This window comes from Canis aureus, chromosome 7, assembly GCF_053574225.1.
Source record: "Canis aureus isolate CA01 chromosome 7, VMU_Caureus_v.1.0, whole genome shotgun sequence".
Taxonomy (NCBI): domain Eukaryota; kingdom Metazoa; phylum Chordata; class Mammalia; order Carnivora; family Canidae; genus Canis; species Canis aureus.
The window spans coordinates 59,300,504-59,325,819 of NC_135617.1; the positions used below are offsets into that span (position 1 = coordinate 59,300,504).

At 33.9% G+C, this 25,316-nt stretch overlaps 1 protein-coding gene across 13 annotated transcripts in view; it reads left to right on the forward strand.

Moving 5' to 3' along the window:
- Positions 1 to 25,316, forward strand: part of SUPT3H (SPT3 homolog, SAGA and STAGA complex component) — a 603,243-nt gene that overhangs the window by 370,251 nt on the left and 207,676 nt on the right. For all 13 annotated transcript variants that reach the window (XR_013383461.1, XR_013383460.1, XR_013383459.1 and 10 more), the window contains 3 exons: positions 12,514 to 12,600; positions 15,764 to 15,854; positions 19,833 to 19,972. Coding sequence is in view for 10 of the 13 variants with exons in the window: in XM_077903820.1 (XP_077759946.1) it covers positions 12,514 to 12,600; positions 15,764 to 15,854; positions 19,833 to 19,972 (318 nt within the window). In the remaining 3 variants the exon portion in view is untranslated. The remainder of the gene's footprint in view (positions 1 to 12,513; positions 12,601 to 15,763; positions 15,855 to 19,832; positions 19,973 to 25,316) is intronic.

Here is a 25,316-nt window from a genome sequence, read left to right on the forward strand (position 1 = left end):
TTTATGGTACTTTTTAGTCTTCCAGCACCTATACCACATTATTTCATTTGATCTTCACCCTGACCTGTGAGTGTAACAAGATCTGTACTATATCACCTATTGAGCCCTTCTTAATAACCTTTTTAATTCTTTAGTAGAATATGAGACTGACATCTGAGCCCAGGAAACCTGACTTTCCATTTAGTTTTACATATACGTCTTCTAATTTGATAAATACTATATACAACATTGATTGGTTTTCCTATGCAAGCAAAGTTTGAATACAAAATTTGAATAAGGGCTCCTTTCTCTGACAGACTGAGAGGAAAGTATATACAAATTATCTCTGTTCATCATATGATAAAAGCAAAGGGCAGATTAGAATCAGATACTGGCCAATCTTTCTTAAGCGTTAGTAATTGCATTGCTTTAATCCCATTTTGCAACTGACTTTGGCTTTCAAATGTATCTGGAACTACTGAGTAGAATATTAGAATAATTAACTGTATCACCTGCTGATCTGTATACTATGGTGAACATACTGTAAAATAAGTCATTAATGCTAAATAATGGTCTAACCTCATACTTCCCTCCACACTTACACAATTAACTGGATTGGTTGCTATTTCCAGTGGTTTAAATAAGTAGATTTTTTTTTAAATTGATTCCCTCCTGCATCTCACCTCTTTGAGCTTTATTTTTTATTTCTTCTCTAATTGATGCAATGCAAGCATTTAATTATGAAGTAAAAAAATAAACTATACCTAAGGTTAAAAACTAGAACCAGAAAGTAAAAGCCAAAAGCATTGTTGGAGCTCATTTGGTGTCCACTTTTCTTTAGTTCCCACTTGAAGAACTTGAGGATCAGAAAGAGCCACTCTTATATTTAAAACTATAGTTTCAAAAATGTATGCGCCCTAAAGCATGCATTGTATTATATGTAGGGGCGATTCATGAGAAGCTATTGTGGAGGCTGTTAGTTCTCTATCAAAAGAAGTCTGTATAGTTTTTTCCTTTAACTTTAGATGAGTTACTTTTTAAAAGCTTCCTAAAGGGATTTTAGCGTATACATATGTGGATGTGTCTGTATTGTGTCTGTACATATGTATGCATATATACAAACATTATTTATATCTAAATTTGTTTCTGGTAAAATAAGCCATGAGTGCTAAGAAGTAGTCCAAAAATAGCCTTTAATCTTTGTGAATACTGGAAGTGATGAATGTTTTATGATGACTGTGAAATTGAAATTTTTACTTCTGAATAAATGTAGATATAGCATTTTCAGGACTTACTATATGCTGCATGCTAATACCTCACATAAACATCAAACCATAGACATTTGTAAAAACTTTATGAAAGGAAATCAATCAAAATAGTTTTGGAAACTTTCTAAAAGTTAATGATTTTTAAAGCTTCTTAATTAAACTGTGAAATCAGTTTTTATAGTGGTCTATGTGAGGATAATCTGCTGAGTTAGACCATAAAAGGAGGTAATCATCTAAATGCTCTGGAACAGTCTTCAAAATACACATTACTGACAGAGGAAACCACACCTTAAGTGAGTTTCATAGCAGCCTCTTGCCTTCCTAGAGCACTGATCAGGTTCTGAGACCCAGCATCAGAAGCTACAACTCTAAAATTGTAAAGTTGACACTATATCCATGTATTTTCTCAACAAAAGGACCAAATTATAAAATTGCTTTTGCCAAAACAAAGGTAATAGTAATAGAGATAAAATTAGAAATCAGTTTTCCTCATTCCTCGTGAGTATTCTTTAGGGTTACATTATTCTTTCCATTTGGTAATTTTTCCAATCATTACATCGGTCTGTGTGTGGTCTATTGTAATTCAGTGCTTTTAATAACCTGATCTAACCATGAAGATTTAGTATAGATCTGTTGGTTCTTAATAAACATTCTGGGGTGAAATGAAATCGGGTTATCATGTGAAAAATTAGGCAGAGTTCCAAAAGAAAGTAATTAACTCAGTCTTTTACCTGTTAGATTTTTGTCCTTTGGAAAAAAAATTAATGGCCACAACTCTGAACATCTTTTTAGAAGACTGGGAACAGAAGGAAATACGGAGGGAAGCACAGAATTGCCATGAAATAAGAGGAAAAAAGGGTCATTATTAATTGTAGACAAGAAAAGTACACATTTTATAATCTATCAAAATTTTTATGCTTTTAAAATTTTAAGAAATGCAAATAAAATGTATACTTTTAGATCTTTACACTGTATAATTTTCAGTTATTGAGTAACTGAATGATAGTTTTGTAGAATGTTGAGCAAAGTCAAGATCTACCATCTTTCTACAATTTTAATGTATTGTTTATTTCTTTGTATTTTACTTAAATTCAAGTTCACATATAGTGTATTATTAGTTTCAGGGATAGAATTTAGTGATTCATCAGTTGCATATAACACCCAATGCTCATGACACCACATGCCCTCCTTAATGCCCACCCCATACCCCACCCATCTCCCCTCCAGCAACCCTCAGTTTGTTTCCTATAGTTAAGAGTCTCTTATGGTTTGTCTCCTTCTCTGTTTCTGTATTTTATTTGAAGTAGTTGAATATTATTCTAGTTTTAAGTGTTAAATAGTAAATAATTACATTTTAACTAGTACTAACTATAGTTAGTTAGTGGTATAGTATTTATTTTTTTTTAAGATTTTTTTTCTTGGGATCATTGGGTGGCTCAGCGGTTTGGCGCCTGCCTTCAGCCCAGGGCATGATCCTGGAGTCCCAAGAACAAGTCCCACATAGGGCTCCTTGCATGGAGCCTGCTTCTCCCTCTGCCTGTGTCTCTGTCTCTGTGTGTGTGTGTGTGTGTGTCTCTCATGAATAAATAAATCTTTCAAAAAAAAGATTTTATTCATTTATTTTGACAGAGAGAGAAAGCACAAGCAGGGGAAGTAGGAAAAGGGAGTAGGGAGCCTGGTACAGGGCCTGAGCAGAGGACCCTGGGATCATGACCTGAGCCGAAGGCAGATGCTTAACCAACTGAGCCACCCAGATACCCCAGTAGTATAGTATTTAAACAATAATCCAGTTTAGGTAAGGTAGTTAAGGTATAATCCAGAATAGTATACTATTTAAGCTATAATCTAGCTTACTACTTTAATTTCAACTTTAAAAAAGTTCCAACAGGGGATCCCTGGGTGGCTCAGCAGTTTAGCGCCTGCCTTTGGCCCAGGGCACAATCCTGGAGTCCCAGGATTGAGTCCGGCGTCTGGCTCCCGGCATGGAGCCTGCTTCTCCCTCCTTCTGTGTCTGCCTCTCTCTCTCTCTCTCTCTCTCTCTCTCTCTCTATGTCTATCATGAATAAATAAATAAGTAAATCTTTAAAAAAAATAAAATTAAAAAAATTTTTAAAAAAGTTCCAACATATCCTTTTGCTTACTCGCAAACCTTGATGTGTTTAGACTTAAAAGTTGTTATGAATGACTTCTATGCAAAATAGTTTAAAAGAAAACCTTCAAAAGATTGTTGTTTTCCTAATTTCATATTTAAATAAAAGTAACCAAAGAATTTAATTCCTTGTGAAGTTTGCTATTCTTATACAATAAATGCAGCCATTGTTTATTGGAAATTTTTAAGGCTTTGCAGTCTTATATTGATTGTGGCTTGGTAATTCTTTAAAATATGTATATAAATAAAAATGATTTCTTTGAGTCATGAGATACTGATAATTATAGCTTTATCATATTTTTTAAAACTTAACTGTGTTTGACTTACTATTCTAAAAAGAAGAGTTAAAATGAAACTCTAAAAAGTTAGACACATCTTTTATCAATTTATATGCTTGTTTATATTTCAGATTTCTAAGACAGTGGAAGACTGTCACCAACAAAGTATAAGGAGATCATATGATAGGAAAACATGCAGTCATATATCTTACATTTAGAGTATCCTGAATGTTAACCGTATTTAGTTAAAATCCACTTCCTTTCAAACACTTGCTTAGTCCTCAGTCCTGAAGCTGTTTCTGCATGAAGCAACTGGCTTGGATGTTTTGATCCAAACCATTTTTATTTTGGCAACCATTTCATTGCCAGCAATGAAAATGTTTTGAAATAAATGTTTTTGTGGGTAGACTTTTCTGTGCAATGTAAGGCTTGATTTAATGATCATACCTTCCTGTATGCTGAATAAGAAGTTAATCTTGGATAGAAAGATAAATGGCCTGTTGTTAAGCATTTATTATTTAGTACTAGCTTTGTGTACCTGAACATCTCTCATAGGTTTTTTATAAGGGTTAAATGAGATAATATATAGAAGACAAAAAGCATAGGAAAGTACATTCAATAAATGTTAACATTAAAAATAGGAGTATCAGTTCTGCTTAAACATGAATGATACATGTGCTTATCTCCAACTATTCTGAAACCACACTAAAGGACAGCAAAATAATTTTAAAGAGGCATAAACCTACAAGGAAAAAATAGGAGAAGATTAAATAACAGATATATAAAAAATTTATGGAAACTTAAAGGTGGCTAGAAATGCCAAAAGTTTAAAAATTCTGAGAAAAATTAAACCTTGAAATCTGGAAAAAATCAGAATTGAAGGTGCCTCTGAATAAAGAAGTCTTGGTTCTTCTGATTAATCATCTGAAGATGATTAAATATGAGGCATCTAAGAACACTAAATATTCTTTAACTTCCATAGTAAGGATTGACAGTATTTAAAGCTGAAGAATAAAGAAAACAAGCATATTTAAGTATGGAATGAATGAAAGGCAGGAGGATTTTTAAAAAGCATAAAGAAGCAATTTTATCCTACTCCCTATCAAAATCAAATAGGCAGTCAACTATTTTATATCCGTTTGGCAAAATACCATAGATTTACACTCTTGAAGGTTGAATAAAACAAATTCTGGTGTTAGAGATACTAGGCACAAAGATCACCAACCTTCAATTAATAGACATTCCAGAAAGAACCCAGGAAACAGAAGGAAAGAAATTTTCAGAATGATACTAGAAAATTTACCAGACATGAAAGACAAATATATTAGTCACAGTACCTCTGTGGTACTTTGGTACCACAGTACCAAGGAAATATGTGAAGAAAGATCCTCACCAAGGCATAGCAACATGAAATTTCAGGATGTCGAGTATGAGAAGAACAATAAATGTTTTTCAGAGGGGGAAAAGAAGTCATATAAATGCTTAAAGAATAGAACCAACAGGGACGCCTGAGTGGCTCAACAGTTGAGCATCTGCCTTTGTCTCAGGGTGTGATCCCGGGGCCCTAGGGTAGAGTCCCACATCAGGCTCCCTGTGTGGAGCCTGCTTCTCCCAATGCCTGTGTCTCTCTCCCTGTGTCTCTCATGAATAAATAAATGAAACCTTAAAAAAAAAAAAAAAAAGAAACAACAACTAACTTCTCAACAGCAACATTTTAAGCTAGAAGACAGTGGAACAATGCCTTTAAAATTCTGAGGGAAGTAATTTTTAGTCTCAAATTCCGTACTCATTGAGTTTACCAACTGAGTATGATGGTGGCTTAAATGAATTTTCAGAATACTAGATCTTTAAAATTTTATTTCTCATAAACCCTTTCTCAGGAAACAGTTTTCAGCAACAGCCCCTTCACTGGGGGAGAAGAAGGGTATTGCATTTTGAGATCATTCTGGTTTTCTAGTTTTCATTCTGCCTGTTTAAAACAAAAAACAATATTCTTTAGAGGAACATAACAGAATCCAGAGTATCATTCACAGTATCTCAGAGAAAATTCCAGATTCCTTAAAATATGAAGTAACAGGCAAACATGACTCATACCCCAGACAAAGACAAAATAAAGACTGACTCCAAGATGACTAGGTGTTGATATTAGCACATAGGGGTTTTTAAAGCAGCTATTACATCTGTGCTCAAGAATAAAAAAAAACCTACCAAAATAAGGAAGCAAACTAAGAAAGAGCAAAAAATAGAATCAAGAAATTAAGAATCCAAAAAGAATAGTTGAAGAGTTGGAGGACTTCAGATGATATGTCTCTGAGGGAAAACAAAAACAATGAAATTGAAAGAAATCTTTATATGTTTCAAATCTTTCAGAGTTTGGGATGAAACAGTATCAGGTTCGCAGAAAAAAAAAAGAACAAAGAAAGAAACCAAGGAAATCATTTACTACAAGAAAAATTTTTTAAAATTGTGAAAAGAAATGTGCTCATAGTAGTCAGGTTGTAATAGTGTTTACACAGTCTAAAAATATAAACACTGGATATTAATTTTTTAATAGTATTTTATACATAAGATCAAGAGGAGAGAAAGGAGATGATTAAATATGAGGCATCTAAGAACACTAAATATTCTTTAACTTCCATAGTAAGGATTGACAGTATTTAAAGCTGAAGAATAAAGAAGACAAGCATATTTAAGTATGGAGGTAAATAACAGCAGAACAAGCTAAACAAGTTGAAAGTAGTTGCCTTTTGAAGCAGAATTACAGACCAGAAAGAAGTGTGGTAAGGTAGTCCTGTCATAAAACTTATAGGATTGTTTGACTTTTAATGTTACATGCATTTTAACTTAAATTTTAAAACTTTTTAATTGAATTACATATTTATAGCACAGTACTGTGTCTGGGACAAATTAGGTACTCAATAAATGGTAGCTATTGTTACTACAAAGATTATTAACTCTGGAAATAGTCATTAAAATCATTGGTTACTCATTTCAAATGGAAAAAAAAATCTAGGGAAGTTATTGATGTAGCTGGTCAAATTTATTTATTAACCAACAAATCTAGGGAAGTTATTGACGTAGCTGATCTCACAGTTATGTGTTAGTAGAGCTAGACCTGGAATCCAGATTTCTGAACTCCTGCTTCCTTCAGTCACTAATGGAAGTTCAGAGAGGATCAGTGGCTGAGAAGTACAGTTGTAAGCAGAGCTGTCCCTTCATCATCTGACCTAGATTCTGGCCTGGTAAATACTGATAGACCAATGGAGAGAAAGATAGACAAATAAATCTTAGGCCAGGAGACAACCTAGCTTTTCATAACATAGCTTTCAACAACTCTTGCCTTTTACTATTTATGTATTTACTATGTATTCTCAAAAAGGTAAGATCCAGGGATTTAGTCAAAACCAAAAGGAAAGAAGTACAACAGAATTGTAGTTAAAATGGAATATTTACAGGATGTTAATAATTGTGAAACTGGGGATCCCTGGGTGGCGCAGCGGTTTGGCGCCTGCCTTTGGCCCAGGGCGCGATCCTGGAGACCCGGGATCGAGTCCCACATCGGGCTCCCGGTGCATGGAGCCTGCTTCTCCCTCTGCCTGTGTCTCTGCCTCTCTCTCTCTCTGTATGACTATCATAAATAAATAAAAAATAATAATAATTGTGAAACTAATTTTCCTGTACTTTAAAGACCTTTTGGAACTTTAAAGGACTCTTTCTGCTGAATTTATTTGGGTCCCAGACAAATGCAGAGCTTATTGACTTCATCTAGCCCAATTCATTTATATCATGGACAAGAAAACTAAGTTATCAAGGGGAGATGGATTGCCCACATTTGATAGACATTTATAAACTGTCTGTTGGGGAATGGTGTTCCTCAACCTAGAGATACTATTCAAAATGTAATTAGGAAGTGAGAGTGTTAAGTAATTGAAGGATAAAGAAACACATTGACAAGTATAATTAATATATTGTAAACTGGGTATATGAGTTTTATACTACCTAGGTTAGGTAATAAACACTATTGTATGAAGATGATCATAGATCTTCTTTGAGAAAATTATTTTGAAACATTTCTTGTGATTTGAGTATAGTTCTGTATTTGGATTCTCCAGAGAAACAGAACAAATAAGGGGTGTGTGGGGGGTGATGTGGGTGTGTGTGGATGTATGGATGGAAAGATGGTAGGTAGATAGATTGATTAGTGATTGATGGACTGATTGATTGTAAGGAATTGGCTTCCATGGTTATGGAGGCTGAGAAGTCCCAAGTTCTGTAGTTGGTAAGTTGGAGACCCAAGAGAGGTGAAATGTAATTCTAGCCTGAGTCTAGCCTAAAAATAAGGAGAATTTTTAGTCCAAGTGAGATGGCTAGAAAAGCCAGTGTCCCATTTCAAGATAGACAGAAGGCATTCCCTTCCCTTTTATTTGGCCTTTATGTTATTTCTTAGGTTTTTATTTAAATTAAACTTTTATTTAAATTTTAGTTAACATACAGCATAATATTAGTTTCAGGTGTACAATATAGTGATTCAACACTTATGTACACCTCCCAGTGCTCATCACAACAAGTGCACTTCTTGATCCCCATCCCCTATTTCACCATCCTCCCCACCGACCTCCCCTCTGATAACCATCAGTTTGTTCTCTATAATGAAGAGTCTCTTTCCTGGTTTGTCTCTCTCTCTTTTTTTCCCCTGTGCTTGTTTGTTTTCTTTATTAAGTTCAGCATATGAGTGAAATCATGTGGTATTTATTTGTCTTTCTCTAATTGACTCATTTCATTTAGAGTAATACTGTAGCTCCATCCATGCCATTGCAAATGGCAAGATTTCATTCTTTTTTATGGCTGGCTGAGTAATATTCCATTGTAATACTATATCTTCTTTATCCATTCATCAGTTGATGGACACTTGGGCTTTTTTCATAATTTGGCTATTGTGGATAATTCTGCTATACACGTCAGAGTGCATGTTTCCCTTTGAATTTCACTTTGAATTTTTGTGCTATTTGGTTAAATACTTAGTAGTGCAATTGCTGGATCATAAGGTAGTTCTATTTTTAACTCTCTGAAAAACTTCCATACTGTTTTCCAGGGTTACCACACCAGTTTGCATCCCTACCAATAGGGTAGGACGTTCCCCTTTCTCCACATCCTGACCAACACTTGTTTCTTGTATTGATTTAGCCATTCTGACAGGTATGAGGTGATAATGTTCTATTCAATTCTTCAACTGATTGGTTGAGGTCCACCCACATTAGGAATGTCAGTCTACTTATTTTATCTATTCACATGTTCATTTCATCCAGAAATACCCTTACAGTCATAATACAGAATAATATTTGACCAAATGTCTGAGCACCATGTGGCCCAATCAGATTGGCACATAAAATTAATCATCACAAATTCACAAAAGTGTAAAAATAGAATAGAAATTATTGGAGTTTAAGTGTAGAATAATATAAGAAGAAAAAACAAGAAACATAATGAGAATGAAGACATAGTAAAGATCTGTGAATCGATCAGGCTTTATAGATCACATTGAAGTTAGATAATAGTGACTTCTCATAGATCCAGAACAAGAGTTATAGACATTATATTTGAGCAAGATCATTTTAGCACTTAAATCTAGATTGCATCACAATTTGGAGACCTTGAAATTTTGAAAGCAGTAAGCAAAAAGCCCCACAAATGTAGATGAGGGTAGTGATATACTGTAGAAGTAGAGAGCAAATTCAAGACTGTGAGCAGAGCAAAACAAAACAACAGAAACAACAGAGGCTAATGAAAAGGTAGTAGAGGGAGAAAAAGAAAAGGAGTTTATACGTTAGTGTCATTGACAGCAATGAGAAATTAAGAAGAGATTTATTTCCGGGATCAAAGATGAGGCATTTAAGATGACATGGAAAGTTTGAAGTACCTTTTTATGCTCAACTTCCAAATGAAGTGTCATAAAATATTTTAAAATACAAACATGAGGAGTGTTAATACGCAAAGGGAACTTTTGTCTTTTAAAAAGTTGTTACGAGTATGTTATCTTTAATATAATTTGAAGAACAAATAATATTTATCAGAAAAAAACATGCTATGCCTGAGTTGCTACTGTGATAAAATATTGTCTTGTAGCACAATATTTTACTAAGTTGCAAATAAATCTCTTCAGGTTACTGTTACCATACCTTTACCTGTATAGTTAAGAAAATGAAGTTTGTGTACTCATTCTACTAGTGATTGGTCTTTTGTGTGTGTGTGTGTGTGATTGGTCTTAAAGTATTCATCTGCTCCATTATTTCTTGCATATTTTATACCGCAATTAAATATATACTACTTTTGTTATGATAAATTGTGAAGTGTGCACCATTATTTCATGTTATTCTAAATATTGCCAGAAATATTTAACTTGCAACAGCGAGTAATAAAGTATAACTTCCATTTAGTTTCAAAGATTAAGAAATTGAGGGGGTTTCTTAGAATAGGAGAATCAATTTTTTTTTTAACACTGAAGTTATTAGGAGTATTTTGTGATTCTGGTTTCCTGGCACTAGAATTGTTTTCACATTAAAGGCACCAGTCCTGAGCTCAGCACTCTGTGGAACTGGACTGGCAAACTGCTAACATGTTTTTTAAGCATTTTAAGCTTTATATTGTTAAAGAGGTGTTTCTTTATTCTTTCTAGTAGGCACGGACAAAAATTTCTAGAAGGAAGCCAATGCTCAAGACACACTTTTAGAATGTGATCACTGTCATCGGCTGATAAGACTCCTCTCCCCATATGTTAGAGAAGAGGTCAGAGTTTGGGAGAGGTCAGCTTTGGAGCTTGAGGCGCACATCAAAGCAGATAGGTTCAGTGAAGTAACACAGTAATAATGTTCAGTCTGAGGAATTATTTCTTGAAAGCCTTTCTAGCAGTGCCAGTGCTAGTAAGGGCACAAAGTTAGGTGAAGGAGATGAGTGCACCAGATAGATGAAAACTAGTTAAGTTTTCTTGCTAATTATGACAACCCACCATGACATAAATTCCAGATCCCTACAGTAGTCATATACTGATTTTCAAAGGTGTTTTAGAATGTCTACCTCTTCTATGTCTTTATTTTCCATTTTCTAATTTTTCCTAGTTAATATGTTTGTTAAACTTACATTTTGGAGAGGATTATAGATACAGAACTTTTCAGGGATATATACTTCTCCTGATCCTTTCTTCAGGTAGATGAAATTACTTCTGTCTGTATAGTACTTTACAGTTGTCAGATTCTCACCATCCTTCGTGAAAGAAAATACAAGGTACTTGACAGGGCTGCCTCCTGGTTCCCTGTATGTTCTCTCTAAGTGTCCACCCTTTTAAATGGATACTGAGCCCACATTCTTCTCCACACTGATTGTGTGTATTTTACACTGTGATAGAAATATTTTTATTTGGAAAAAAATATGTGTACACATATTTCCCTGATCGTCTTCCAGTTTTTAGAAAAATATGTTCAAATTTTTCCTGCCGAAAACTTGTAGTTTCTGAGTAGGTACATCATCTTTTTAAAACCTTTCCCCCAAGATTTCTTTTTAAATGGTTCACAGTTAAATTTAAATTTCTATATTTAGGTAGAATTATGTTTATATACCAACCACCAGTATCCAGGAAATTCAGTGGTAAGGCTGACACATAGGGAGTTTATAGTCTATTTTGTAGTCTGTGTATTTAGACAAGGTTTGAAGCTTACTTAGCAAAATCGCTTAAACATTTGAGCAGAATTTCTTCAGTACAAATGCACTATTTGATTCCTTATAATTGTTAAGATAACAGTGTGTCACTTTTTAAAGATTAGTTCTTAGGAATATATTAGATTTATTCCTTTCAAAGAAGAATGCACTTAAGAATAGCCTTTATGTGTAAATATTTTTATAATATTGGATAGAGATGGTGTGGTACAATCACCATGGTTTGATCAAATTTGGAAGAAGTTACAGGCACATATTTGTAGTGTTTTCTCCAGCATCTTTTATTTTTTTCATCTGGACATATTTTATGTTCCTTCCAACTAATCAAAATAAGAAACCGATTTTGCCAGTGCCAAAAAAGAGAACTATCATTTTTCACATTCTTTCATTTTCCAGGTCATTTTCAAGTAAGATTGTGTTTCTGGGACTTCTGAATTCCAGAAAACTCTCAACTTTGTAGATATAAGGGCCCAGATGAACATTTCAGGGGGAATCTAACTTTTCATGCAGTATGTTTTGTGTTGTGCATTCCAGATACAGTTAACTTTTTGTGCGCATGTGATTAGTGTGGAAAGAAATTAATGCAGTCCAGTATTATGATTTATGGACTGAATCCTTTGCCCACTGAAGACTTGCCAAAACTAGAACTATTTTCTTTCCTTTGGATATTAGAAACAGCTACTGTTTTTGTTGATCTTTTAAAGTTCTGAATGGGCCTATTTCAAATCATACCAGCATGGGAGCTCAGATTAATAATATACTTATTCAAGTAGTGATACTGAGTGAAACCATTGCTCACATGGATATGAGGATAAAATTTCATAAAATTATTTTCAGGTGTATTAATGCATTTCTGGAAGCTGCACATGATTTTTCTTTTGCATGAAAGAAATCAAGGATTTCTGTTTATTGTATCAGTTACAGGTGGCCTTATAAGTTAATTTAATTGCATTTTTTTACTTTAAAACATAAGACATTTCACTTTTAAAAACAGTAATATGATTGCCAGATTATTCCCAAAGGTTTTTAACTCTTAGTATATTTATCTCTCTTGAGACATAATGACTGTAGTATATTTAATTTAGATTATTGAGGAGAAAAAAAAAAAAACCTAAATTCTCTTTGTTATTAGTTACAGCAAGCTGCTGAAGTTTCTCAACTTCGGGGAGCAAGAGTAATCTCTGCTGAAGATCTTCTGTTTTTGATGCGCAAAGATAAGGTAGTATAAAACAATTTCATTGTATTAACATGCCATGTTTGGTGCTTACTCTTTTTTTTTTAATTTTTTTTTATTTTTATTTTTTATTTTTATTTTTTTTTAATTACTCTTACATAAGGAACTGTATCCTTGTTATATAGCTTTCAAATTGGAATATGACTCTTAAACTGATATTTTAGTCTTCATAGTTTGCACAAAATGGTTTACTCCAAGATGATTGATACCTGTTTTACATGGGCCAGGGTGCTTACGAAGAGCTGTACTGACAACAAATTCTCACTTATCCTTCCATATCCATTTCAGCGTTTTCATTGCTACTTAATGTTTACTACATATCAATTGTGTGCTTTGTTCTGATAAGTGGAATAGAACTGAGCGGCATATATATTTTTCTTCTAATTTTCCACAGGATTACAGGCTGTCCCCATGTTTATTTCAAGGTTTATTCTGTGACACCAATTTATAGGAAAAAGAATCAATCTAGATGACTATCTCAGTGGCAGAAACATAATGTCTAGAGTTTATATGGTCAGAGGTCCACCTTTCTTACTCTTTGAACTCTAGTAATTAACATATTTAAGCTGGTATTTACCTGTCTAATATTGTCCTAACTATCTTCCAGGCATAGCTAGTTGAGAACATTTTACAGTATTCTACATGTAGTTAACAACAGTGTCATCTAAAAGTTACAAGCACAAAAACTAGCTGAGTAATGCACATGTTATGGTAGCTGCTATCCCAAGTGAGCAAGCAGTGCTTGATTTCTGATGGTCCATCTTTCCTTTCTTCCTTGTTTTCCCCTGGCCTTTTCATTACACATACTCATTCCTCTTCCACCATTTTTTGTATGCTTGTGGCGGTTTTTTATCAGAAGACATCCAATCGACCTTTTGCATAACCTTGTTAACATCATTTCCAATATCCAGTTACTTTATATCTGTGAAACATTTTAGTTCTTATTGACTGAAGGTAGACTAAGCTTAGATCAAGTATTTTGTCTTCCTCCTACAGTGAGATTCAGAGACCTACACACCACACTATTAAATAGTAGCCAGTCTACTATTAAATTTTATAAATTCTTACTTCATTAACTTTTCGATCATATGAGGAATGTAAAGAAGAGAAAAGAAATGTCTTTACTATCAATAAGCTATAATCTAGCTTAAAAAGTTGAAGAAGCAGAGTGTAAAGTTGGTGTGATTAGATGAGACTGAAAGATTTGTTCAAGTTGAGGTTTTTGCCTAGGATAAGACCCATGCAGTTGTATGTGGAATGGACCAAATGCAAAGGAACTGGCCAAGATGGCTGATTCAGTAATCAAGGCAAAATGTGGTGAATATGATGGCCCTGGAAGTGGATAGGAAGGCAGAATTCAGAGACATAGTAGAGAATGCAAACATGCAAGATTTGGCAACTTCATTATACTTGGAGGACCAAAGAGTAATAGACACTGTGCAGCAGTGGTGCTGTGAGGAAGGAGCTTGCTTTGGGCAGAAATGAGGATTTGGAGCCAAGGTCCTTTATGAAGGCAGTGGAGTTAGTATTATTACTTTATAGAATATGTCCAATCAACTTTCTTTTTCATGACAGAGTTAAAGAGGCTAACACATAGAACAGTCCACACTGACACGTTTTCCTGCCTTTTGGGAAAGTCAAGATTTAAAATCGTAGTGAAACTATAGGAGTCTATATTGACTGACAATGCCCCGCTCTTGTCCAAAAGGACTCTTAACCAGAATCCTTTCATCAGCTGAGAACATAGCTGTAATATGGTAGCTGCCACAGTTCTCTTGTTTCTCTTCAAAATAATAATTATACTTATATGCTGACATGTTCCAAACAAAATTAAAGTTGTTTACATAGGTGTAATATAAGACTAAATAAAATCTAAAGTATTGAATGAAATCAGGGCAAAGAGCAAAGAAGAGGAGCAGAAGAACTATATACAGGTGCATGTTCTTTCTCTTCATAATTTCAGTTTATATTCAAGCAGTATTTATTGACTGTCTACTATATTGCACTAGGCACCTTCACTCATTCTTTCATTTATCCCTCCCAGTGGTTCTGTATGGTAGGTACATTTAAAATGATATATGATATTTAAAATCATAAAGAAACTGAAGTCTAAAGCTTATGTTCTACTTCTGGCCCTACTAAGCTCTAGTTGTAAGACTGTTTTTAGCCTGTTGCCCTGTATTTGAAAAGGAGATGATTTCTGTATTTCAGGGTTGATGAAATAAGATGCATGTAAAAGAGCTTTGCAAAATATACTATATTTCAGCCATAATTAGGAATCTTAAACCTAAAGGTCAGGAACCAGTTATAATACACCCTAAGTGTAAGCACACAACAAATTACAAAGTATTATCAGTTACTGTTAAAGTTAAGCAGTATTATGGTCTTCCTTTTTAAAAAAAATTTTATTTGTTCATCAGAGACACAGAGACACAGGTAGAGGAAGAAGCAGGCTCCATGCAGGGAGCCCAATGTGGGACTCAATCCCGGGTCTCCAGGATCACGCCCTGGGCTGAAGGTGGTGCTAAACCGCTGGGCCACCTGGGCGTCCCAGGTCTTCTAATAAACCTACAGAAAACCATCAAGACCCAACTATCATTCATCAGCTTTGAGTCCCATGAAAACATATTTCTCAGATTATACAATGTTTTCCAGAAATATAAAACATAAACCAACTCTTCTAAATAAAAAAGATTTCCAGAGAATAAAAAATAATGAAAAGGAAACTTGCTTGGCTTTTTAAAGCAGTTGGTACCAAATCCTTGTCTAGATGTTTATAAATCACTTTAAAAATAAAATTTGGTCTTGAATGTGTACAAAATTCCATCAAGTTGGGAGAGTTCTCTTAGTATGGAGAGTGTGATGTTTATCACAATCTTCAGGAAGAATTTAAAACTTTTTATAAGACAAAAGAAAGCAATTACTGTAATTCTGGAGCATTTGGATACTTACAAATGAAAAATGCTTTTAAAAATGCTTGTATTTTAGCTTTCATGTTTAATATGATGACATCTCTTATTCCACAGTATTATGCTAAGAATTGCTGTATTTTTCCGAGCAATCCCAGAATACAAGTTTATTTATTATCATATTCTATAATCAGTAAAGTGAATGTAGGTATAAGATTTCTTATTTTATATTTTAATAGAAAAAACTTAGAAGACTACTAAAGTACATGTTTTTCCGAGACTACAAATCCAAGATCGTCAAGGGCATAGATGAAGATGACCTTCTGGAAGGTAATCTAAACAAAACACTAAAGTTAGAGCAATGTGACATGTGTGCACTGGGTGACACTCTGATACAATGTCAGTGTGGACATTCCCATCACGGTAGAATGTATGTTTCTGTGAAATAATGTAGCTTAGAAATTACCCAAATATCTATTTAGTTGGCAGTTAAATCTTGTGATTTTCTATTACATGCCTTCATAGTAATCTGTTATGTCAGTTCTTCTAATCATATGGCTTGTTTTATATCATAATGTCATGAAACTGAGAAAATCATGTTGATTCAAAGCATAATTGATCTTAGCAAGCATAATTTTTCTGTCGTAGGTGTAGGAAGCCAGAACTGTTATTATATATCTCTGAAATTGACATATGGGTTTTTCTTAATTTATTATAGAAAGTATATGATATGCAGTATGATGTAAAGTCACCTCATTTTGGAATGTTATTATTGTGCTGTTTGACATCTTACCAACAGCCTAACACAGAATAGAAAATTTTCCTTATCTGATTTTCCAGCTCAATTCCCATTTCAGAATATTTAGAAAAAAATAATGTTGCAGTATTAAGCAGTGCTAATCCAAAAACAGAAATGTACTAAACAATACTGAGTCCAAATAAATATATATGTTTTAGAATAATTCATATTTTTCATTGAATATAGTCACTGCATAGAGGTTATCCATTGCTAATAAATACATTGATAAATAAACTCTACTGGATTAAGAACTTCAGAGAACTGTTCAAAACTAACTGAAGAGTTAACAAATTTTGGAAGTAAATTTTGATTTACCTTCGACAAGTCACCAAGTGTAATAACCATGCAAGAAAGAAGGAAGGAGAGAAGAAAGGAAAGAAAAGAAAGGAAGAAAAAAAATTCGTCCAATGTTTAGTCAGTGTTACCTACTTAATATTCCTGCAATTCTCATAGAATAGAATTTCTAAAGAACAGTTCTCCAGATGAATTTAAACACTTCATTTTTGGAGAGCATAAAGAATACAGACTTGAATTTCAGTCAGTCTCGGTTCTCTGCTTTCTCTTTATGTGATCTTGAGGATCAGTTTTCTCATAAGTCAAAAATTATACCACTTACCATGGTGGAGTTCTCATGAGAATTTAACATAATGTATGAAAATCACCTGATACATCCCTGGCATTGAATAAACAATAGCTTTTAATACCAAATTTTTAACACCAAGAAGCTCAGAGCGGTGAGACTAATATTCAATTGTACTAACACCACATATCAGTCTGATGTCCTCTCCTCATTTATTTCCAATCTCATCTATATTTTCATTTAAATTTTCTAGTTTTCTGTGCATATGAAGTTTTAAAATAGTTGATATATAACCTATAAGATAAAATACTCCAGTAAAATATATCTAAGGCTAAGGTGGGACTTTGAGAATGGCCATAGAAGGATAACCTCTTACCCCAGTGAACCACATTTAACTGGTAAAAATCTTAAAAAGTAATGGTTTAAAATCTCCTGAAATTGTCCTAAGGGTATAGAGCAAATGGAGAAGTACATATTTAAGAAAATTCAAGTATTGAGGAGACCAGTTGCATGCTCACAGCTGTGCCCTCTGAAGAACAACTTCTGAAGCCACATACTGTGAGAGAAAAAGATTTTATTGAACCAGTCTAGCCAAATCGCTAAACAAATAAACAACCAAATAAGCAATCAATGACAACAAGCCATAAAAAGAAGAGGGAATTATTATTTATAATTGCTACAAGATAAAATGTCCATTTTCCACAACATTAACCACTGAATACCAGAGAAGCAAAAAAAAAAAAAAAAAAACAAAAAAAAAAAAACATAAATAAGAATGTGTAATCCATAAAAAAGGGAACAAAGGGAACAAAAAGCAGACAACATAGACTGCCTTTGAGGGGGCCCAGACATTAGACTTAGCACACAAAAACTTCAAAGTAGCTACTATAAATGTGTTTAAAGAAAAAAGAAAAAAAAAATTTTTTTAAGGATCAAAAGGAAGGTAAGCTTACAGTGTCTCACAAAAAAAAAAAAATCAATTAAAAGAAATTAAGGAATAAACTTGTCATGATGAGCACTGGATATTGTGTGGAAATGTTGAATCACTATACCATATACCTAAAACTGATATTATATCCAGTCAAACTATCTTCTAAAAGTAAAGGCAAAATAAAATATATTCCCAGATAAACAAAAACTGGAGTGAATTTCTTGGTAGCAAATCCATGTAAAAAATATGAAAGTAAGTTCTTCAGGCTCAAGCAAGTGGCACCAGACAATAATTGATTCCATACACACACACACACACACACACACAAAAAGTACTTGTAAAGGTAAATGCAGGTAAAATATAAGAGATGATATAATTGCATATTTTTCCTTTCTTGCCTTAACTGATTCTAAAAAACAATGTATAAAACAATATATAATTGTAAATGTTGAGTCTATAACATGTAGATATGTAATATATTTGACAGTAACAACATAAGTGAGGTGGGTAGTAACAAAGCCGTATTGGAGGAGGGAGTGACACAAGATGGCTGCTCATATTAAAGAAAGAAATGAAAAGAAGTAGAAATGGTAAATACAATGATTAATATAACCAATTCTATAAATATCTACTTTTTATCCTGTGAAAACACAAACTACTTAAACTGAATCTAGAAGAAATAGAAAGCCTGAGTAGACCTATGGCAAGTAAATTCCTTGAATTAGTAATTTGAAGACTTCCCCAAGGAAAAGCTCAGGCCTAAATGACTTCATGATAAATTCTACCAAATGTTTAAAGAACCATTAACACCAATCCTTTCCCAGCTCATTCTACAAGACTGGTATTATTATCATGTGAAAACCAGAATAAGTCGTGAGGGAGGGGCATCTATGAATGAGATTAGTGCCCTTCCAAGAAGAGACACAGGAGAGCTTGCTTTTGCTCTCTGCCATGTGAAGATAGGAGAGGATAGCCTGCCAGTACCTCATCTTGGACTTTACAGCCTCTAGAATTGTGAGGAATATTTGTTTTTCAGCGATCCAGACTGTGATATATTTATATGTTTATTATAGTCTATAAACTGACCAAGATAGCCATGTAGGGAAAACCCACAGTAAACATTCCTACTTAATGGTGAAAGATTGGATGCTTTCACCCTAAGTATTTGGGTTTTCTTTATTTGGTATCTGCACATGTATTTTATAACTTAAAAAAATAATACAGTTTTTTTCTCCCTAATTCACACTGATATTTATGTATTAAGCTATTAATTACCTATTGCAATATCACACTCCTTCCTGACCTTTTGCAATAACTTTTTTAAAGTTATATTTTGCTTTTAAATAAGTATGATGGTTTTTACCTCTTAAGAGAAAAAGAGTAAGATCTTGTCCCTTTACACTTGAAATGTATTGCCACAGCAAAATATGTCATATTCTCTCCTTTTAATTTCAGATCTCAATCTTGATGTTGTTTATGTATATCTTTGTTTTTATTTATTTTCTTAATTAGGCTTGCTATAGCAGGAATCTTTCTCTAAATGTGAGAGAATTCCTTTCTCTTTTTTTTTTTTTCTTGGTAAGGAATTTTTTTAAAAAGATTTTATTTATTCATGAGAGACACAGAGAGGCAGAGACATAGGCAGAGGGAGAAGCAGGCTCCATGCAGGGAACCCAATGTGGGACTTGATCCTAGCACTGCAGAATCACGCCCTGAGCGAAAAGCAGGTGCTCCACCGCTGAGTCATCCAGGCTTCTTGTTAAGGAATTTTAATCTTTCCCTTCATACTTACTATGTTAAGTGACAATTTAGTTTTTTGATACAAATAAATGATTTAATTCTGCATGGCTTATGCTTTTGTTTTGGATGCAAAGATTCTCCCTTTAAAGATTATTTTGATAGAACTCTCAATTCTGAATTTCACATGCAGTATTCAATACATGTAATGATTGGTGTTGAGTGTTAAGCATTTTTTTTCCTTTCCTTATGTTCATGAAGACAAATTGAGTGGCAGCAGTAATGCAAACAAAAGACAGAAAATCGCCCAAGATTTTCTCAACTCTATTGACCAAACAGGAGAACTCCTGGCAATGTTTGAAGATGATGAGATTGATGAAGTTAAACAAGAAAGAATGGAGGTACAGTATACTCTTCCCTCTTACAGTAATATAGCCATTGCACCGCTTATGCCATTTGGTTCTGTTCTTAGGCTCTTTCATTGTTGTCTGAATTGCCCAGAACAGTGGTTGTATGTTCAAAGGCAGCATGGTATGGTGGAGTAGCCCAAAAGAAGATGTCCAACTCTGCCTTCACACATAAATAACTTTGGGAGACAACTTCAGTTGTCTGAGATTTCCATAAGCTTCCTGCTCGTTCTAACTTTTACTGATATTATTTTATTCCAAACTTATTTTTTTGTTCCAGATCACCCCTGTTATCTTTGTGGACAGAGGTCATTTTTCCCGCTTTTGCCTTGACACATAGCATGAAGAGCTATCTTTCAGGCTATGAATGGATTTAGTAGCTGAGGTGGTATCCAGGGCAATTACATGCTTCATAACCCTGTAACACAAAGGTAGTAACATGTGTTTGGATTTCCTGTATATGTTTTCACGACAAATATGAAAATTGTGTGCCTTCTATTTGCCTAAGCTATCTATTCATAAAATTATTGTTTCCCTAGATATATATTCAAAAATAAAAATAATGACTGATTTTATTGGAGTGCCTTCCAAAATACAAAGCATTATTCTTATCACTCTTATTATTATTATACTTTTATATGTAAAAAAAATCTCAATTTTTCCCATTCTCTTTAAATTGGGCAAGAGAGGTAATTCCAGAACTCCAAAAGATCATGCTAAGTGCCTGCTTTATCATAATCTCTATGCATGCTAAAAATATAATTATTTCATGTTAAATTCTGGAAGAAGTCCAATAGACATACATTCTTTATAGACATACATTCTTTATAAACTTTAACAACCTTCTTTAAAGAATTAGTATACTTAGATCATAAACTGTGATCTAAAGGCAATGTTCTTTTTAGGTATCAATTACCTTAGAAATGTGTGGTTATCTTGGTTTGGGGCAACTGCAAATGGTTTTATTTCAACTTCGCCGTGGGCCAAAATCATGCTAAGTTGTCCAAAGCAGATGATAAACATATACTTCTGATGTCATTATGGACTAAACAGGATATGATTATTTAGTGGCATGGTTTCATTTATGATGCATTATACAGAGAGCAAATATTGTTTATGCTTTTTTAAAAAAACATTTTTATATTACACTAATGGGCATTAAGAAAGATTCATTAAGGAAGGACTCTACGTGAAACATTAATAAAATAGAAGAAGTAGCTTTTCAATTTTGATGGGAAAATCTCTGTCAACCAAGCCCACTGCCTGGAAGGGCATTCCACAATCAAGGAGCAGAGAAGAAATGGAGCATGCTGTAACACTAAGCTCATAATAGTAGGCTACTGTAGGCTTAGAAAAATGATGAGTCAATAAGGTACAAGTTAAAATCAATAAAATATCTGGAAAGGCAGGAGAGGAAAAGCTTGGGAACAGTTATATACCTCTTCCCTGTAGTAATATATTACATAGTGGTAATTAGGCTTAATAAAATATCAACAGTTGGTAAAAGTGGTAACAATGCAAGTCAGCTACATTTATAATAAAAATCAGATTGACAGTTCTTTAAGCTTCCTATCATAACTAAAATCTTCTCTAACCAAGCTAACAAAGAGCAGTTTTGAGATTGTACTCACCCAAATAACAGAGTTTAACTGAATAAAAAATGCTGAAGTTATGGACATAACTGTAGACAGTAGAAAGTAGAACCGTTAAGAGCATCAGCCTTGCCTGCTTCTAATTTGACAGGTTATAGTTTCAAGCGTAAACCACAACTGCAACAGTCCATATGAAACCACTTTGGACTCACAGACTGCAATCTCTGCTTTTAAAGCGCAGTGGAATAATCAGTCCTGGCATCACTCTGTGATTTCATTTTTCTCTAAGCATCACTTACTGTTGCAGAAATTTCGTTTGCTATCTTCTTCCCAAGAATGTATGAAAATGGTATAGACCTACCAACAAAGCTTATTATTGTTTTGCTTTCTTTTTCTTCTCATTTAAATGTAATTTAGAAGAGAAAAAAATTTATGGACCTAAAAATTCACTTGAGATCCTAGCTTTTTCTTAAAGCATTGAGCCAACACACAAAAAAAATGAGTTCTTTCCTCTTGTTTTAGGTGATTTCTATGTGTGCCTGGCTTTGTGTTTTGCTCATAATTTACTTTATCAGTATTAAATATTATATGACTCGAGATAGAAAAAGTCTGGATTTTTACTTCCATTTCTACTTGCTTGTCCTTCATCATGGCAGTGAACTAACTCTTACCCTTATTTTAGTTTCCCTCCAGCACCAAATTTTTAACACTTGGGTATATGTATAGTAGAGATGATCCACTGTCTCTGAAGATCCTTCCAAATTATCAAATAAAGATTAAATAATGTTCAGAATTGCTTTTAAGGGGCTAGGAAGGAGAAGGGAATTTGGTAAGCATAATAATGCATATAAATGATCACAACTCCTCTCAACTCCTCCACTTAACCTCCACCCCAGAATGACACAGGCGTGTTTTACTGTTGATCTGTTTCTTACTTTCTAAATTTTTGAGTGTTAATTAAATGTGGCTGTGTCAACCAAAGGCCAAGAGAGTGGTCACAAAAAGCTGCAGATAGCTTTGGGGCTTTGGACTTTTTATTTTTAAATATTTTATTCATTTGTTTGAGCAAGAGAGAGAGAATGTGTGCACAAGAGAAGGAGGGGCAGAGAGAGAAACAGACTCCCTGCTGAGTGCAGAGCCTAACTCTAGGGGCTCGATCCCAGGACCCTGAAATCATGGCCCAAGCCGAAGTCAGACACTTACCCTACTGAGCCAGACAGGTACCCCAACTTTGGGTTTTCTTAACATAGTAACTGTAGGCACTCACAGAAGAGCCTTGCCTAACACCCAGCTGCTCTACTGTAAAGGAACCTGAGAAGCTCAACTTTATCATCAATTGAGTAAAATATCTGGTCTAATAAACTACTAGGTTTGTGAAGGGTATGTAAACAGAATGCTTAAAAAGTTGGGTGACCTCTACCTTCTGACTAATCCTCAAGTCAATAAAAGTAAACATTTATAAAAGAGTTCATTACCATTCTGTATGAACTATCTCAGAGTAAAGAAAATAAGGAAAACTCAGTAAATTTTATATTTAATATCATAATATAATCTCATTTATGAATATGGATGCAGGAATCTTAAAATATTAGCAATTTTAAATTGGCAGTAATATAATAAGAAATGTGCTATGACCCACTAAGATTTTTTTCATGAAATCAAGTATGCTTAATATTAGAAAATATGTTAGTGTTATATACCCAATAACTAGGTCAGAGGAGAATACTCGTATGATCCAGAGGTAATACAAGACATTGGACAAAATTCACTTTCTATTTTCTTTAGAGAACAGAAACCTCCATATCAATGTAACCTTATACTTGTGTCAGAATAAATTCAGGTGGATTAAAGCACTATGTATAAAAAGTAAAGCCATTAAAAAAATAGAAATAAACACAGATAAATATTAATTTGGGGATGTGGAAGGACTTTCCAGGCCTCTGTTTTCCAAACAAGCTTTAAAAGAACTATTCCTCAAGATGTTAACAGGTCCACTGGTGGGGGTGTGGGAGGGTCTATTTTCAAATAAATTTGTGAAACCCTAAATTAAGAATTTGAAGAAATTTCTTCTAGGATGTTTCGTTTCAGAGGCTTTTATATGCAAGTATATATTATGAATTTTTCAATAGTGGAAATAAAATCTATTAAAGTCTTCTGAAAAGAAAGCCCATTTTGGAGATAAAAAGAACCACTAAGGAAATGGCAGTTAAATTTGATATAAAAATTATATAACTTGGGGATGCCTCGGTCGCTCAGAGGTTGAGCATCTGCCTTTGGCTCAAGGTGTAATCCTGGGATCCGGAATTGAGTCCCACATCGGGCTCCTTGTGGGGAGCCTGCTTCTCCCTCTTCCTATGTCTCTACATGCCTCTCTGTATCTCTCATAAATAAATAAATAAAATCTTTTATATAACTTGTATATGTCAGAAAAAGAAAGACAAAATTGAAAAACTAATGTAAAAATGTGATAATATATTATTATATATTTATATAGCTCTTTTAGCCAATAAGAAAACATTCCAGTAGAAAAATTGTCAAAGCATAATAATGGATAAATCACAGAAAGAGAAATAAAAATGACTGATCTGCTTGCTTGTAATGAACCAATGCCATTTTTGTTTATAAAACAGTCAAGTGTAAGTTGAAATTGGGTACACATTAACTGTTGGTGGAAATGAAATTTGATAGAAATCAGAAAGTACTTAAAAATGTCAACTAGAAGCCTTCATATACTTCAACCCAGTAAACCCACATTTGGTCATTTCTCTTCAGAAATTTTGATCATATGCATATTACACTCAAGGCTGTTCACCTACTTTTTATAATGGTGGAAATGGGACAAGAGAGAACATTATTACCCAATGATAAAGGAATGTGTCACACATTAGAAATTAAGACTGTAAGGATATATACCCACATGCTAACTAACAGTGGGTATCATCAAGTAAATTGAATATGTAAATTTATGCTGTTTTGATATTACATATTTATCATTTATGTTATGTTTCTTTTAATCTCCAATTGATTTCCCTTATTCTATAGTTTACCTTTTAATTTTTCCCTCATCAGAAGTGTTTAGTTTATGCATGGTGCTACAAAGTTATGCTCTAGCTTCATATTCTACAATTGAGGAATAGGAGAATATAACCGTACAATGTCATACAGACTATATTCAGAGCTATAACACTGATCTAAGAAGTTTAAAATAGTTAACATTTTCACATGACTGCAGTGAACAAAAAATCCAAATGAATTAAACAAGAAATAGTTAAGGTAAACAACTAGAGGTAGGTTTGCCTTCAAGCAAGGATTGATATTGAGGGTCACAATATGTCACTGGATTTATACATTTCCCTATAATTCTCTTTCCTGTCCTTTTCCATTTTTGTTGGCCTAGTCTTTGGGCTGACTGATCTCACAGGGACACTAATGCTCTAGGTCATGATAGAATGCCTTTGTCCAAGATTGACTCTGAAAATGATTAAGTCATGAGATCTTCTGAAACCCCTACCACTCCCAGCAGCTAGTAGGATGACATGTTCTAATTGGCTTAGCCTAAGTCATATGTTCCCTAAAGCTGAAAGTGCATTCAGCCCCTCACAAAGGTATGCATCCCTGGAGCTTTAGGAAAAAGAAATGAATGCTGGAGAGGCAGCCTCAAAGGTCTGTGAGTGTAGAATATCATACATTATGACAGCAAGTATGGATAGAGTGATGCATTACAACTTTGAGTCTGCTCAGATGTC